Source organism: Chiloscyllium plagiosum, chromosome 28, assembly GCF_004010195.1.
Source record: "Chiloscyllium plagiosum isolate BGI_BamShark_2017 chromosome 28, ASM401019v2, whole genome shotgun sequence".
Classification (NCBI taxonomy): Eukaryota; Metazoa; Chordata; class Chondrichthyes; order Orectolobiformes; family Hemiscylliidae; genus Chiloscyllium; species Chiloscyllium plagiosum.
Window position 1 is genome coordinate 48,122,929 of NC_057737.1, and position 17,057 is coordinate 48,139,985.

The 17,057-nt window shown below is 41.6% G+C and overlaps 1 protein-coding gene across 5 annotated transcripts in view; it reads left to right on the plus strand.

Moving 5' to 3' along the window:
• LOC122564179 (protein CASP-like) overlaps positions 1–17,057 on the plus strand; it is a 601,305-nt gene that overhangs the window by 292,362 nt on the left and 291,886 nt on the right. For all 5 annotated transcript variants that reach the window (XM_043718857.1, XM_043718858.1, XM_043718860.1 and 2 more), the window contains one exon: positions 3,633–3,770. In XM_043718857.1, the coding sequence (XP_043574792.1) occupies positions 3,633–3,770 (138 nt within the window). The remainder of the gene's footprint in view (positions 1–3,632; positions 3,771–17,057) is intronic.

A 17,057-nucleotide genomic window follows, 5' to 3' on the forward strand; every position in this document is an offset into this window, starting at 1 on the left:
GTGTCTGCGTGGGTTTCCTCCGGGTGCTCCGGTTTCCTCCCACAGTCAAAAGATGTGCAGGTCAGGTGAATTGGCCATGCTAAATTGCCCGTAGTGTTAGGTAAGGGGTATGGGTGGGTTGCGCTTTGGCGGGTCGGTGTGGACTTGTTGGGCCGAAGGGCCTGTTTCCACACTGTAATGTAATCTAATCTAAAAGGGAGAACTAGCCATTTGGATACAGAACTGGCTCAAAGGTAGTGGAGGGCTGTTTTTCAGACTGGAGGCCTGTGACCAGTGGAGTGCCACAAGGATTGGTGCTGGGTCCTCCACTTTTTGTCATTTACATAAATGATTTGGATCCGAGCATAAGAGGTACAGTTAGTAAGTTTGCAGATGACACCAAAATTGGAGGTGTAGTGAACAGCAAAGAGGGTTACCTCACATTACAACAGGATCTGGACCAGATGGGCCAATGGGCTGAGAAGTGGCAGATGGAGTTTAATTCAGATAAATGCGATGTGCTGCATTTTGGGAAAGCACATCTTAGCAGGACTTATAAACTTAATAGTGAGGTCCAAAGGAGTGTTGCTGAATGAAGAGACCTTGGAGTGTAGATTCATAGCTCCTTGAAAGTGGAGTCGCAGGTAGATAGGATAGTGAAGGCGGCGTTTGGTATGCTTTCCTTTATTGGTCAGAGTATTGAGTACAGGAGTTGGGAGGTCATGTTGTGGCTGTACAGGACATTGGTTAGGCCACTGTTGGAATATTGCGTGCAGTTCTGGTCTCCTTCCTATCGGAGAGATGTTGTGAAACTTGAAAAGGTTCAGAAAAGATTTACAAGGATGTTACCAGGGTTGGAGGATTTGAACTATAAGGAGAGGCTGAACAGGCTGGGGCTGTTTTCCCAGGAGTGTCCGAGGCTGAGGGGTGACCTTATAGAGGTTTACAAAATGATGAGGAGCATGGATAGGATTAATAGACAAAGTCTTTTTCCTGGTGTTGGGGAGTCCAGAACTAGAGGGATAGTTTAGGGTGAGAGATGGGAAAGAGACCCAAGGGGCAACTTTTTCATGCCGAGGGTGGTACGTGTATGGAATGAGCTGCCAGAGGATGTGGTGGAGGCTGGTACAATTGCAACATTTAAGAGGCATTTGGATGGGTATATGAATAGGAAGGGTTTGGAGGCATATGGGCTGGGTGCTGGCAGGTGGGACTAGATTGGGTTGGGATATCTGGTCAGCATGGACAGGTTGGACCGAAGGGTCTGTTTCCATGCTGTACATCTCTATGACTCTATGACTCCAGTCCGACAAGCATCCTTCCACTATTACCCTCTGCTTCCTGCCTTGCAGTAAATGGTAGAAAGTGTTAAATGGGGAAGGGTTTGCGAGAGGGAAAATATAGGCTACAGAGCAAAACAATATGGTTGCTTTGTAGGGTATCCATATATGAATGACAATACTCAGAGTGGGACAAGAAGGGGGCATAGTGTACGACCATAGAAGAACAGCAACAAATCAGGTCAAGGGGGATAAATAAAAAAAAAAGGCAAAATATTGGCCCTTTACTTGAATGCACATGGTGTGCAGAACAAGGTCAATAAGTTGATTGCTCAAATAGAGATTAGTAAGTATGCGACTTTTCAAAAGGACGGGCAGGAAGGAAACAGTGGTGCATAACTTTGTTATTGAGGGATAGAATAAATACAATAGCAAGAAATGACCTTGAGTTTACAGATATAGAATCAATGTGAATGGAGGTGAGAAATAATACAGGAGAAGACACTGGTAATAGTAGTTTATAGACACCCTAATAGTAGCTATATGGTAGGACAGAGAATAAATCAGGAGATAATCAGGGCACTTACAGAAGGCGAAATGTTAATCTTGCGAAACTTTAATCTTCGTGTAGATTTTGAAAGTCACATTCACAGAGGGTAGCCACAAATAAGGATCCATAAAGTATATTTGGGATAATTTCCGAGAAACTATATTATGGCTTTAACTAGGGATCAGCCTATTTTGGATCTGATGGTGTATATTGAGGCAATTTCAATAAACAATCACAAAGTTGTACAAGATATCCTAAAAAAAAACAGTTGCAATAACATGACAGAATTTAGCATTAAATTTGAGAGCTGAAAACATGGGTCAGAAACAGCAGTAACTTAAATAACGGTAATCACAAAGGAATGAGGGTAGAGCTCGCTGAGGTTGATTTGCGAGGGTTTAGCAGCAAAGATAGTTGAATTATAATGATGGACATTTAAGAAAATAGTTTATTGCTCACAACAAGGATAATCCCATTGAGAAAGAAAGTTTCTAGGAAGAGCATAAACCAACCATGGTTGACCAGGGAAGTTGAGGATAGCATCAAATGGAAAGAAAAGATATACAAAGTGGCAAAGCTTGGTGGTAAGCCAGAGGATTGGAAAAGTTTTAAAGGCAAATGAAAAGATGACTGAAAAAAGTAAAGAGGGAGAAAATAAACTTTGAGTATTATCTGTAAGTAATTTCAGACATCTGGCAAGAGTTTATTTAAATATATAAAGAAGCCAAAATGAAGATATGCTCCTGAGGAAATAAGGCCGGGGAGGAAGTAATGGGAAGCAAGGAAATGAAAGAAGAGTTGAATAAATAATTTCCATCAGAGTACAAACACAAGTAGCATTCCAAAATAATTAAGGGGCAAAAGACATAAAGAAAATAAATATACTACTTTTTCTCTCATAATATTTGTTAGGGAACTAAATGGTGCTAAACATCGATGAGTCTCTTGGACCTGAAATGATACATCCAAGGATACTAAAGGAAGTAGCCACTTAGATAATGGCTACCTTGGTAGTAATCTTCTAAAAATCCTTACATGCTGGAAAGGTCCTGGAGGATTGGAAAACTGCTAATGTAGCACCTTTTTTCAAACAATGAAGGAGACAAAGTGCAGGTGACTATTGACCAATCAGCTTAACATCTGTTATTGGGAAAATGTTAGTATTGTGTAATAGCAGAGCATTTAGAAATATGTCATATAATCAGGCTGTGTCAGCATGGCTGCTTGAAGGGCAAATCATACCTGACCAAATGATTGGAATTCTTAAGAAGTCATGATTTGGAGATGGAGTGTATGAAGTTAAAAATCACACAACACCAGATTATAGTCCCACAGGTTTATTTGGAAGCAGTAGCTTTTGGAGCGCTGCTCCTTCATAAGGTGGTTGTGGAGTATAAGATCGTAAGACACAGAATTTATAGCAAAAGTTTACAGTGTGATATAACAGAAATTATATATTGAAAAAGACCTGGATTGTTTGTTAAGTCACTCATCTTTTAGAATGAACATGTTGATTTCAGTTCTTTCAATTGTAAATCACAGAATTTTTATAAAGTTACATTCTCAAGTGAACTTTAACAATTGGTGTCACGTATGTTTTTCCTTTTGTTGGTTTCCTCACCCCTTGCCGTAGACCATTCTAGTAAATATGTCCTTTAGGACCTGACTGGAACTCGAGGGCATAGAATGAGAGGGGGAAAATTTAAAAGGGACCTACATGGCAGTTTTTTCACACAGAGAGTGGAGCATGTACGGAATGATTTCTTCAGTTCTAGTATGTCTGATTATCTGTGATGATTTTCCCTTCTGTTGTTGCTTTGTAGATCCTGTTCAAGCGTTAGATCTAGGACAACAACTCCAGCTCAAAGTCCAACGTATGCATGATATTGAAACAGAGAATCAAAAGCTGCGGGAAACGCTTGAGGAGTACAACAAAGAGTTTGCGGAAGTCAAGAATCAGGGTAAGGATTAGAAACTTCCACTTCATATTACATCTGTAAATGCTGGTTGTTTCTTTCATGGTTGTATGATATCATTGCCTATATGACCTATGATATTAATAGTTTCTGTTTGAGGAGCCTGGTTAGAATCTAAGAGACACAGAGTCTGTGCAGTGAGTTTATTGTCCGTACCAGGGTAACTCCCCAACTTCCATTTGTTACCCCATATAGATATTTTCTGATCAACCTGTTCAGAGATGTTATTTTGGAGCAAGTGGGAATTGAATCCAGGCCTCCTGGCTTAGATGCACAGACACTACTGCTGCACTACAAAAGCCCTACACTCTATCTTGTATATCTAGACACCAATTAGTAGACATCACTTGTAATGTTGACTAAATATTCTGTTTGGGACAGTGGTTATCATTCAACATTCTATGGACAATTTTTTCTCAGGTTGTCCTTCATAATATTGGACAAGTATACCTTCATATCCGTCATTTCTAATTTCAACAGCTAAGGTACTTCTAACTACTGTTTTTATTTTCTTACCTTATAGCTCAGTGAACATCACTTTGTAATTCTTTCCCATCAAGAACAGAATAAACTTTGCCCTAGTTGACTACCTTTGAACAGTAAAAACTTGCAGCATGCTGCTGTGTAGAGGGACCCTGGGTGTTCTTGTTTACGAATCTCAAAAGGTTGGTTCACAGGTGCAAAGGTAATTAGAAGACAAATGGAATTTTGTCCTTCGTTGCTCAAGGGATTGAGTTTAAAAGCAGAGAAGTGTGTTACAGGTGTGAAGAGAGTGCTGGTGAGGCCATACCTGGAGTACTGCATGCAGTTTTGGTCTCCTTACTTGAGAAAGGATGTACTGGCACTGGAGGGGGGGGGCAGAGGAGATTCACTAGGTTGATTCAGGAGTTGAGAGGGTTTGTTTATGAGGAGAGAATGAGTAGACTGGGATTATATTCATTGGAATTTAGAAGAATGAGGTGGGATCTTTTAGAAACATATAAAATTATGAAGAGAATAGATAAGATAGAAGCAGGGAGGTTGTTTCCACTGGCAGGTGAGCCGAGAACAAGAGGGAAAAGCTTCAAAATTAGGGATTTAGGAGAAAGTGAGGACTGCAGGTGCTGGAGATCAGATTAAAAACGTGTGGCACTGAAAAAGCACAGCAGGTCAGGCAGCATCCGAGGAGGAGGAGAGTTGACACTTCGGGAATACAGATTAAGGACTGAGTTGGAGAGGAACTTCTTCACCCAAAGGGTTGTGAATCTGTGAAATTCCCTGCCCAGTGAAGTAGTTGAGGCCTTCTCATTGAATGTTTTTAAAGCTAAGTAGGTCGGTAACAGTTTCATTATCTTTGTGTCAAGCAAAAACTAAGGAACACATTTTTGTGCATCCTTTAGCTGCTACTTTATGGATTATAGATTATTAAAGTGGACAAATGGATCACAACATGCATTGAAAACCAAAGTTTGCCTCTGCCTGGAGCACAAAGTATTTCAAAAATATCAACATTAATTGCAGTGCCCTCAATATTAAAACTAACACTGGGAAATCAATTGTTGCATCTGTAGAGAAGGAAGCATGATTGGCAGTAAAAATAGAAATTTACATTGGTTCAGTGGTTAGCACTGCTCCCTCACAGCGCCAGAAACTCAGTTCAATTGCAGCTTTGGGAGTCTGTGTAGAGGTTGCATGTTCTCCCTTTGTTTGTGTGGGTTTCTGCCAGATGCTCTAGTTTCTTCCCAGAGATGTGCAGGTTAGGTGGATTGGCCATGCTAAATTGTTCAGTGATGTCCAGGGATGTGCAAATCAGGTGAATTAAATGTGAGTTATGGGAATAGAGTGAGGGTCTCAGTCTGGGTGGGATACTCTTTGGAGGATTGCTGTGGACTCAGTTTGCTGAATGGCCTCTTTTTGCACCATAGGGATTCTATGATCTGTGATTTTTCAGCAAACTTAAAATACATCAGTTTCTCTCTATAATTTTCCGCCATGATTGATCTCTGAAAACAATTAGTCATACTTAAAGGATTTTTGTCACTTACCACCAAATTATAGAGCACAATAACACATTTCCTACATGCACCGGCACATTGTTTGACCCAGATATATGCTTCAGAGCATGGCAAGCTGCTTTTTCAATCTATCCGGGGAAGTTTGCAGATGTTTCAACTGACTTCCTCAAGGAGCTATCAGTTCAGTTTCAAATTCAGCAATGAAAAGTTGAACTACTGTGGACACAGTCTTGATTTTGCCTACGTCACTCCTTGCTAAAATTGTACTGCAGTTTTTGCTGATGCTGAATGTAGACTATAATATAACCAGTTCATTGCATTAGAAACTGTGTAAGTCCTTTGATCATCAAAAATGATACAAAATCCCATTGATCTGTCTATCATGATATATCTGTTTGATATAAATTATTTTGTAAAAATGTCAGCTGATTGTGACAAGTTGGGTGCAACCTTTACAACTGTGGAAGGAGTAGGTGAAGCCTCCTGCCATTGTATGTGTGAATCCTGAATGTGGGGCTGGGGTGAGACCTGGGATGTCTGCAAATCCTTGAAGTTGTCAAATTCAAAGCTTGTTTGCAAAAGAAAAACTGAAGAAGGAAAAGGATTCATTTTCTGCAAAATTTCAAATTTATTGTTTAACAATAAATCTATCCGGGGAAGTTTGCAGATGTTTCAACTGACTTCCTCAAGGAGCTATCAGTTCAGTTTCAAATTCAGCAATGAAAAGTTGAACTACTGTGGACAGCAATGAAAAGTTGAACTACTGTGCCCCGTGTCGGGCGGAACGGTGACACAGTGGTTAGCACTGCTGCCTCACAGCGCCAGAGACCCGGGTTCAATTCCCGACTCAGGCGACTGACTGTGTGGAGTTTGCACATTCTCCCCGTGTCTGCGTGGGTTTCCTCCGGGTGCTCCGGTTTCCTCCCACAGTCCAAAGATATGCGGGTCAGGTGAATTGGCCATGCTAAATTGCCCATAGTGTTTGGTTAAAGGGGTAAATGTAGGGGTATGGGTGGGTTGCGCTTCAGCGGGTCGGTGTGGACTTGTTGGGCCGAAGGGCCTGTTTCCACACTGTAAGTAATCTAATCTAATCTAATCAATAAACAAGACCTCACAATTAATAAGGCCATATGTTAACAATTAGAAGAATAACCGAATGAGGACAATTTTAACTGTCTAGTCCATTGCCTTTCATTCAGCATGACATATTTCTGCAGCTACCAATATGTGCAATTATATGATTTTCTCCCCAATAAATACACTTCTTGCTCCTCCTTGGTAGCTCCTCTTATACAACCTTCAGCCCTGTTCCGCGTCCCAGGAATGCAGACTTGAATGCTTGTATGTCTCTACACTGAGGCCACCCACCACCACTTTGTGTGGCGCCAGCATGTTATATGTGATTGATTCAGGACAGAATTAGCAGCTGAAATGGTATCGTGAGATGCTGTATGCCATCAGCGGTGGCAGAATTGTAATAAACCAAAATCTGTAATGACCTTGTCCAGAGTATCCTGTACTCTTTCATTAATATCAAATCAGGAGAGCACTCATGGTTCAATGAAGAATGTGAAGAAGCATTCTAAGAATAGTATCAAGTATACTTGAAAATGAGATATCAACTGAGTGAAACTGCAACTTAGAACTAGATTAGAGCTAGAACTTAAGATGCTGCTTCTGCTGTTTAATTATATGTAGAGCGGGCTAATTATATGTAGAGCGGGCTAAAACATCCAACAACCCATGGATTCAATCAAAGCTCTGCAATTCTTCCTCATCCGATCATGAATGGCTATGGACAATTAAGGAAATAACAGAAGGAGACAGCTCTACAATCACTCAAACCTTAATGATAATGAATCCTCGCACATCGTTCTCTTGTCAAGGGGAAGAAGGCGGCTTAGGTTAGGATAAACATGAAGGCTCAGTTAGGGCATTTGAGAATTACAAGCTAACCAGCAAAGACCTAAAGAGAGAATTAAGAAGAGCCAGGAGGGGACATGAGATTTCATTGGCATGTAGGATCAAGGAAAACCCTAGAGTTTTCTATACGTATATTGGGAATAAAAGAATGACTAGAGTAATATTAGAGCCAGTCAAGGACAGTAGTGGGAGGTTGTGCATGGAGTCTGAGGAGATAGGGGAAGTGCTAAATGAATATTTTTCATCGGTATTCACACTGGAAAAAAGATAATGTTGTTGAGGAGAATACTGAGATACAGGCTACTAGACTAGACGAGATTGAGGTTCACAAGAAGGAGGTGCTAGCAATTCTGGAAAGTGAGAAAAGAGATAAGTCTCTAGGGACGGGTGGGATTTATCCTAGGATTCTTTGAGAAACCAGGGAGGAGATTGCAGAGCCTTTGGATTTGATCTTTATGTCATCATTGTCAACAGGAATAGAGTCAGAAGACTGGAGGATAGCAAATGTTGTCCCCTTGTTCAAGAAGAGGAGTAGAGACAACCCTGGTAATTATAGACCAGTGAACCTTACTTCAGTTGTGGGTAAAGTGTTGGAAAAGGTTATAAGAGATAAGGATTTATAATCATCTAGAAAGGAATAAGTTGATTAGGGATAGGCAACATGGTTTTATGAAGGGTAAGGTGTGCCGCACAAATCTTATTGAGTTCTTTGAGAAGGTGACCAAACAGGGGGATGACAGTAAAGTGGTTGATGTGTTATATATGGATTTCAGTAAGGCGTTTGATAAGGTTCCCCACAGTAGGCTATTGCAGAAAATATGGAGGCATGGGATTGAGGGTGATTTAGTGGTTTGGATCAGAAATTGGCTAGTTGAAAGAAGGTGGTGGTTGATAGGAAATGTTCTTCCTGGAATTCAGTTACTAGTGATGTACCACAAGGGCCTGTTTTGGGTGCACTGCCGAGTTATCATTTTTATAAATGACCTGGGCATAGGAGAATGAGTTAGTAAATTTGTGGATGACACGAAGTTCGGTGGAGTTGTGAACTGTGCCAAAGGATATTGCAGGTTGCAGAGAGACAGAGATAAGCTACAGAGCTGGGCTGAGAGGTGACAAATGGAGTTTATGTGGAAAAGTGTGAGGTGATTCACTTTGGAAGGAGCAACAGGAATACAGAGTACTGGGCTAATGGTAAGATTCTTGGCAGTGTAGATGAGCAAAGAGATGTCCGTGTCCATGTTCCTAGATCCCTGAAAGCTGCCATCCAGGTTGATAGGATTGTTAAAATGGCACAAAGTGTGCTAGCTTTTATTGGTAGAGGGATTGCATTTCAGAGCCACGAGGTCATTTTGCAGTTGTACAAAACTCTGGTGCAGCCGCACTTGGAGTATTGCCTGCAGTTCTGGTCACCCCATTATAAGAAGGATGTGGAAGCTTTGGAAAGGGTTCAGATGTGATTTACTAGGATGTTGCCTAGTATAGAGAGAGGGTCTTTTGAGGAAAGGCTGAGGGACTTGAGGCTTTTCATTAGATAGAAGAAGGTTTGAGGTAACTGAATTCAGACACATAAGATAATCAGAGGAGTTAGATAGGTTGGACAGTGAGAGCCTTTTTGCTCGGATGGTGATGGCTAGTATGAGGGGGACATAGCTTCAAATTGAGAAGTGATAGATATAGAACAAATGTCAGAGGTAGTTTCTTTACTCAGAGAGTAGTAGGGGTGTGGAACGCCCTGCCTGCAACAGTAGGAGACTCACCAACTTTAAGGGTATTTAAATGGTCATTGGATAAACATATGGATGAAAATGGAACAGTGTAGGATAGATGGGCTTCAGATTGGTTCCACCGGTTGGCGTGAAATCGAAGGCCAACAGGCCTGTACTGTGCTGTCATAGAATAGAAACATAGGATCCCTACAGTGTAGAAACAGGTCCTTTGGCCCAACAAGTCCACGCCAACCCTCTAAAGAATATCCCACACAGACCTATTCCCCTACCCTATATTTCCCCTGACTAATAACCTACTCATCCTTGAACACTATGGGCAATTTAGCATGGTCAGTTCACCTGACTGCACATCTTTGGATTGTGGGAGGAAACTGGATGTTCTGTGTTCTGTGAATATCTGTCCAAAAGCCAAGGCAGAAACACTTCCAACCATCTTCAGCTTTTTGTGTCAATTGGATGATCTACTTTGCCTGCCACCTGAATTCTCCAGCATCATAGGTGCCAGTCTTCAGCCAACATGATATAATTGCACACAGCAAAGGCTATGGCTCCTGGCAACAACTTTGTGATACTACTGAAGACTGATGCTTCAAATTTGGCTTCCTCCTAGTCAGGGTCTTCCAGTACAGTTACAATACTGACATTTACTTGACAATGTGAAAAATTTCAGAAGCTTATAATCTACATGCAAGAAATCAAATCTGACCAACACTTCATCATAGAGTCAGAGTCATACAGCATGGATATAGACCCCTCGGTTCAACCAGTCCATGCTGACCATAATCCCAATCTAAACTAGAACCGCCTGCCTCTAAGCATTTCTTAATCATGTACTTATCCATATGTCTGTTAAATGTTGCAATTGTATCCACATCCATCACTTCCTCTGAAAGTTCATTTTACACACAAACAACTCTGTGTAAAAAGATTGCCCCTCATATCCTTGTTAAATCTTTCTCCTCTCAACCTTAAAAATATGCAGTTAAAAATCACACAACACCAGGTTATAGTCCAACAGGTTTAATTGGAAGCACACTAGCTTTCGGAGCGACGCTCCTTCATCAGATGATTGTGCACCCTAGTCTTGAAATCCCCCACTTTCAGGAAAAAAAGTGGCATGATTTTCAAACCTTGATAAGGTCACCTGTCAAACTCCTATGCACCAGTACAAAAAAGTTGGAGCTTACCCAACCTCTTCTTACAACTCAAACCCTCCATTCCCAGCAATATCCTGATAGAGCTCTTCTGAACCGTCTCCAGCTTAATAATATTTTCCCAAAACAGGGAAACCAGAACTGGACAGAGATTTCACCAGTTGGAGCTATATCTTGTGCCAAAAAAGATAATGTCGGTTTTGGTGACCACACGTTTCCAAGGACATCCCTGCAGTTCATGATGTCGTGTCCCAGTCACAATTATCTTCAGCTGATTTATCGATAATCTGCCCTCCATCATAAAGTCAGAAATGGTGATGTTTGGTGGTGATTGTGCACTTTGTAGTACCATTTGCAATCCTTTGTTCCTGCCTACATGCTGAAAGACCTACACCACATCCAAGCCTGTGCTGTTAAGTGAAGAGTAAACTTCATGCTAATCGAGTACCAGACTATCTCGAACTAGAGAGAATCTAAACCACAATCTAGCGATCTTTAATTATATTACTATTGCTGAATCCGACATCAATAGCGTATGGAAGCACAATTGACCAGAATCTTAACTGGTCATATCAGTAGTATGATTGCATTATCCTTGGAATTCTGTAATGAGGATCTGATCTCATGATTTCCAAAAGTCTCGTATGATAATTATATCCTTTAAAGCAAGTTTAAGTCTGTCAGAAAAGTACAGCAGAGACGATGACCTAGTGGTATTATCAATAGAATATTAATCTGGAACTCAGCTAATGTTCTGGGGACTTAGGTTCGATGGAATGGTGGAATATGGCAGATGGTGAAATTTAAATTCAGTAGAAAACATAATCTGAAATTAAGAATCTACTGAGGGCCATGAGACCATTGTCGATTGTTGGGAAAACCATCTGGCTCAGTAATGTCCTGCACAGAAAGAAATCTGCCATCCTCACCCACATGTGACTCCCTACCCAGAGCATTGTGATTGACTCTGACTTTTAACTGCTCTTTGATATAGCCTTGCAAGCCAGTTGTATCAATTACAATGAAGTCTCAAAGAAATGAAACTGACAGACTACCTGGTCTTGACCTAGGTACAGGAATAGAAAATGGGAGAAACAGCCCTGTTGATCCTGCAAGTCCTTGTTAATACCTGGGGGCTAGTGATAAAATTTGGGAGAGCTGTCTGGTAGACTAGTCAAGTAACAGCCTGATACAGTCATACTCAGAGAATCATACATTACAGACAATGTTGTAGACACCACCACCATTTTCTCTGGGTTTATCTTGTCCCACTGGCAGGACGGACCCAGCAGAGGTGGCAGCACAGTAGTATATGTTTGGAGGGAAATTGCCCTCGGAGGCCGCAATATTGACTCCAGACACCATGAAGACTCACTGCTTCAGTTTAAAGATGGACAAGGAAGCCTCCCGCTGATTACCACCTACCATTCTCCCTCTGCTAATGAATAAGTACTTCCCCATGTTGACTATCATTTGAAGGAAGCACTGAAGCGGCAAGAGTACAAAATATATTCTGGTTGGGGATTTCAATGTCCAAGACTAAGACTGGCACAGCAGCAGCATGACTGATTAAACTGATCGGGTCCTAAAGGACATGTTTACTAGAGTGGGTCTGTGGCAGGGTATGAGAAAAAAACAAAAATAAATGCTGGAAAAGCTCAGCAACTCTGGCAGTGTCTGTGGAGATAAATCAAAGTTAATGTTTTGGGTTGAATGATCCTTCCTCAGAACTGGACATTGAGGAACTAGAGTTTCTGAGGAAGACTCACGCATAGAGTCGAGGAGCCCTGTAGCACAGAGACAGGCCCTTTGGCCCAAACTAGTCCATGCTGTCTAAAATGTCCTTCCGCACTAACCTTATTTCCCTGCATTTGGCCCATACCTTTCCTATCCATGTGTTTGTCCAAATGCCTTTTAAATGTTGTTAGTGTACCTGCCTCAATCACTTCCTCTGGCAGCTTATTCCATAAGCGTACCACCCTCTGTTAAGATTAAGTTAGATTACCTACAGTGTGGAAACAGGCCCTTTGGCCCAACCAGTCCATACCGACCCTCCGAAGAGTAACCCACCCAGACCCGTTTCCTTCTGACTAATGCACCTAACACTATGGGCAATTTAACATGGCCAATTCACCTAACCTGCACATTTTTGGATTGTGGGAGGAAACCGGAGTGCCCGGAGGAAACCCACACAATGTTAAAAAAAAGTTACTCCTCTGGTTCCCTTGTATTCTTTCCCCTCTAATCTTAAACCGATGCTCACTCTATTCATGCCTGTCACAATCTTATACATTTCTATAAGATCTTCCCTCAGTCTCCTATGCTGTAAAGAAAAAAGTCCGAGCTTGTCTAACCTCTCCCCATAAGTTACACCATTGAGTCCTGGCAACATCCTTATAAATTTCTTCTGCACTCATTACAGTTTAATAACATCCTACAGTAAGGTCACAAACCTGAAGAAAATACTTTAAGTACAACCTAACCAACGTCCTGTACAACTGCAACATAATTACCCAACTTCTACACCCAGTGCACTGACTGATGAAGGCCATTGTGCTAAAGGTCATCTTCATTGCCCTGTCTATCTGTGACTCCACTTTCAGAGAACTGTGCACCTAAATTCCAAGATCCCTTTGTATCATTACACACCTTAAAGCCCTAACATTCTCCATGAAACTCCTACCTTGAATTGACTTTCCAAAATGCAAGACCTCACATTTATCTATATTAAACTTCATTTGCCATTTCTTGGTGCACTGATCACTATCCTGCTGCAATCTCTGATAATCTACCTCACTGTTTACGATAATGCCTATTTAGTGTCATCAACAAACTTACTAATCATGCCTTGTACATTCTCATCCAAATGATTGATATGGATATCAAACAGTAACAGGCCCAGCACTGACCCCTGAGGTACACCACTAGGCACAAGCCTCCAGTCTGACAAGCATCCTCTGCTTTCTACCAACAAGCCAATTTTATATCCAATTTGCCAGCTCTCCTTGGATTCCAAGCAATCTAACCTTCCAGACAGGCCTACTATGTGGAACCTAATTAAAAGCCTTACTGAAATCTGTATGCACTATGTCTACTGCCCTGCCCTCATCAACCTTCCTGGTCACTTCATTAAAGAACTCTAACTTGACCTGAAACTTTAACTGATTTCTCTCTACAGATCCTATCAGATCTGCTGAACTTCTCCCATGATTTTTGTATTTGTTTCTGATTTGCACCATCCATAGTTCTTTCAGTTTTTAAAAGGAAAGAATATACTTGACCTCGTGCTTAACAATCTGCCAGCTGCAGGTGCAATTGTCCATGGAACCCTCGATAAAAGAGAGACTGCTGTACAGTCCCGCTTTTACATTAAGTGTTATGCAGCATGATGACCATGCTAAATGGGACAAACATCAAACAGATCTAGCAACTCAAGATTTGCATGCATGAGGTGCTGTGAGCCATCAATAGTAGAATCGCACTCCAGCACAATCTGCAATCCAATGGCACGGTATATCCCCTACTCAACCATTGCCAATAAGCCAGGGTATCAACAATAGTTCAATGGAGAGTGCAGGAGGGGTGCCAGGAGCAGCACCAGGCATACCAAAAAATGAGGTGTCAGCTTGATGAAGCTACTAAACAGGATTATTTGCATGCCAAACTGTGTGAGCTGAAAGTGATCGAACTAAGTGATTCCACAATCAATGGATCAGACCTAAACTCTGCAGTCCTGCCACATCCAGTTGTGAAAGGTGGTCATCAATTAAACACACAGTTGAGAAGGAAGCTTAAAAAATATCCCCATCCCCAATGATGAATGAATGCAACACACTAGGGCAAAAGATAAGGCTGAAACATTTGCACGATCTTAAGCCTGAAGCCCCATGTGGCTGATCCATCTTGACCACCGCGGGTTGTCCCCAGTATTACAGATACAGTTGATTCTGCCAATACCCGTGTTTCTTGATTGCGATTTGGCTTTAACGCATTTGAAAAATTTAGACCGTTGTTGTCGAACATGAACTTTCCTTTCCTGTATTGGCAATAACATGATTCCAGCACCATTAGTTTAAATGACACATTCTTGCCATAGTACTAAAGACTTGTGCTCCAGAACTTGCCACTCTCCTAGCCAAACTGTTTCGGAACAGTTACAACGCTGGCATCTTCACAACAATGTGGACATTTACCTAGGTATAGCCTTGTGACAATACAATGGCTTTCAGAGCTGTATTTTATCCTTTCTTTTATATGAAGAAAGGTTCTGACAAAGGTGACAGGCAGTCTGCTCTGAAGCCAATAATGTAAACAGTTTATGCAAAGTTGAAGCAATGGGAGTAGCCTGAATGGGTGTGGTTGAGCTATCACAGTTTTAGTTTTGAAGCTGCATTTGGAAGCTATAGTTCATCCCTCTGTGCTGCTCTCTTTTGGAGCTTTCTCTTGATGTTTTTCCTGCTAGACTGGAGAATTGCCTGTTAAATAATCCATTTTAATGAGTTTACCTTTATTAAGGGTGTGTTTATGGGATGTTACTGCATCGGAACAGTTACTGCTCAGTAGTTAAATAATCTATTATTCTGTTAAAGCTTTCCAAAAGAGTTAAGTTATTCCGATTTCCTCTTTCTTTTGTTGTCTTTTGAACAATTATCTATGAATAAAATGTGTTTTGCTTCAAGACTGGCTGTTGACCAATCGAATTGCATCTGGAATGCAGTGCCTCACACTTGTGTTTAAAATAAGAAAAAGTTAGGCTATCTTCTTAATATATTTTGAGAGTATTTGGTCTGGTCAATAACACTCCTATACACAAAAAGCAGGACATATCCCACCTCGCCAATTACCACCCCATCACTCTTAATCACTAGTAAAGTGATGGAAGATGTAATCAACAGTGCTGTCAAGCAGCACCTGCTCAGCAATAACCTGATCAGTGATGTTCATTTTGGGATTTGCCAGAGCCACTCCATTCCTGACCTCATTGCAACCTTGGTTCAAACATTGACAAAAGAAGTGAGGTGAGAGTGACTATCTTTGGCATCAAGGCCACATTCAACTGAGTGTGGCATCAAGGAGCCCCTGCAAAACTGGAATCAAAGGGACAAGCATTCTGCTGTCGAGAGTCATACCTAGCATGTAAGAAAATGTTGGAGATCAGTCCATATCACAGTTGGGGGAGGTGTTCGATGTACTAGGATATATAAAGGTGGATAAATCTCCTGGTCCTGACCACATATATCCAAGAACACTGCAAGAGGCTAGAAAAGAAATTGTGAGGGCCCTGGCTGATATTTTTGTATCGTCGTTAGCCACGGGTGAGGTCTTGGAAGAACATAGAACATAGATAGAACATAGAACAATACAGCACAGAACAGGCCCTTCGGCCCACGATGGCCACTCCCACAGGCAGCGCATTCCATGCCCCCACCACTCTCTGGGTAAAGAACCTACCCCTAACCTTCCACCCTTCACCTTAAATTTATGTCCCCTTGTAACACTCTATTGTACCCGGGGAAAAAGTTTCTACTCTATCTATTCCCCTGATCATCTTATACACCTCTATCAAGTCACCCCTCATCCTTCTCCGTTCCAATGAAAAAAGGCCTAGCACGCTCAACCTATCCTCGTACGACCTATTCTCCATTCCAGGCAACATCCTGGTAGATCTTCTCTGCACCCTCTCCAAAGCTTTCACATCTTTCCTAAAGTGAGGCGACCAGAACTCCAAATGTGACCTAACCAAGGTCCTGTACAGCTGCAACATCACTTCACAACTCTTGAATTCAATCCCTCTGCTAATGAACCATAGGCCTTCTTACAAGCTCTATCCACCTGAGTGGCAACTTTCAAAGATCTATGAACATAGACCCCAAGATCCCTCTGCTCCTCCACCTTACTAAGAACCCTACCGTTAACCCTGTAAGAACACTCGTTCTTAAGACCCCGTCCTGATGTGTAATATTAAAGATCCAACTTGTGAATGGACTCAAACCAGAACCCATTGGCAGCCTGGACAGTTTTCAGCACTTTTGATGTACTGTGATGTTTAAGTAGGCTCTGTTTGCTCCCTTACTATGCTGTTTAAATAGACTGTGTAGACTGTTATAATGTCAACTTTAATTAAACTATGTAGACTGTTTGCTGAAGATATCCAGGAGAGCTATTTAAATTCTCCAGCAGTACAGACTGTTGGGGACTTTGATTGACAGACCATATGTGTTAGCTCATCGTTAGCCCAGGACCTGATTGAAACGATAGTGGAAAGGAGGGATTGAAAGAGAGGTGGACAGAGATGGAAGGATCGAGGTCGATTGAAGGCGATGGAAAGATGGATTGAGGGAGATCGAGGAAGGCATTGAAGATTTCAGGAAGAAATTAGGAAGTAGGGAGAGATTGAGGAAGATAGAGCAGGAGCTGGGTAATCCAAGATGGAGGGCGGGAAAAATATCTGGCTGTAAGAGCTGCTCCTTTTTT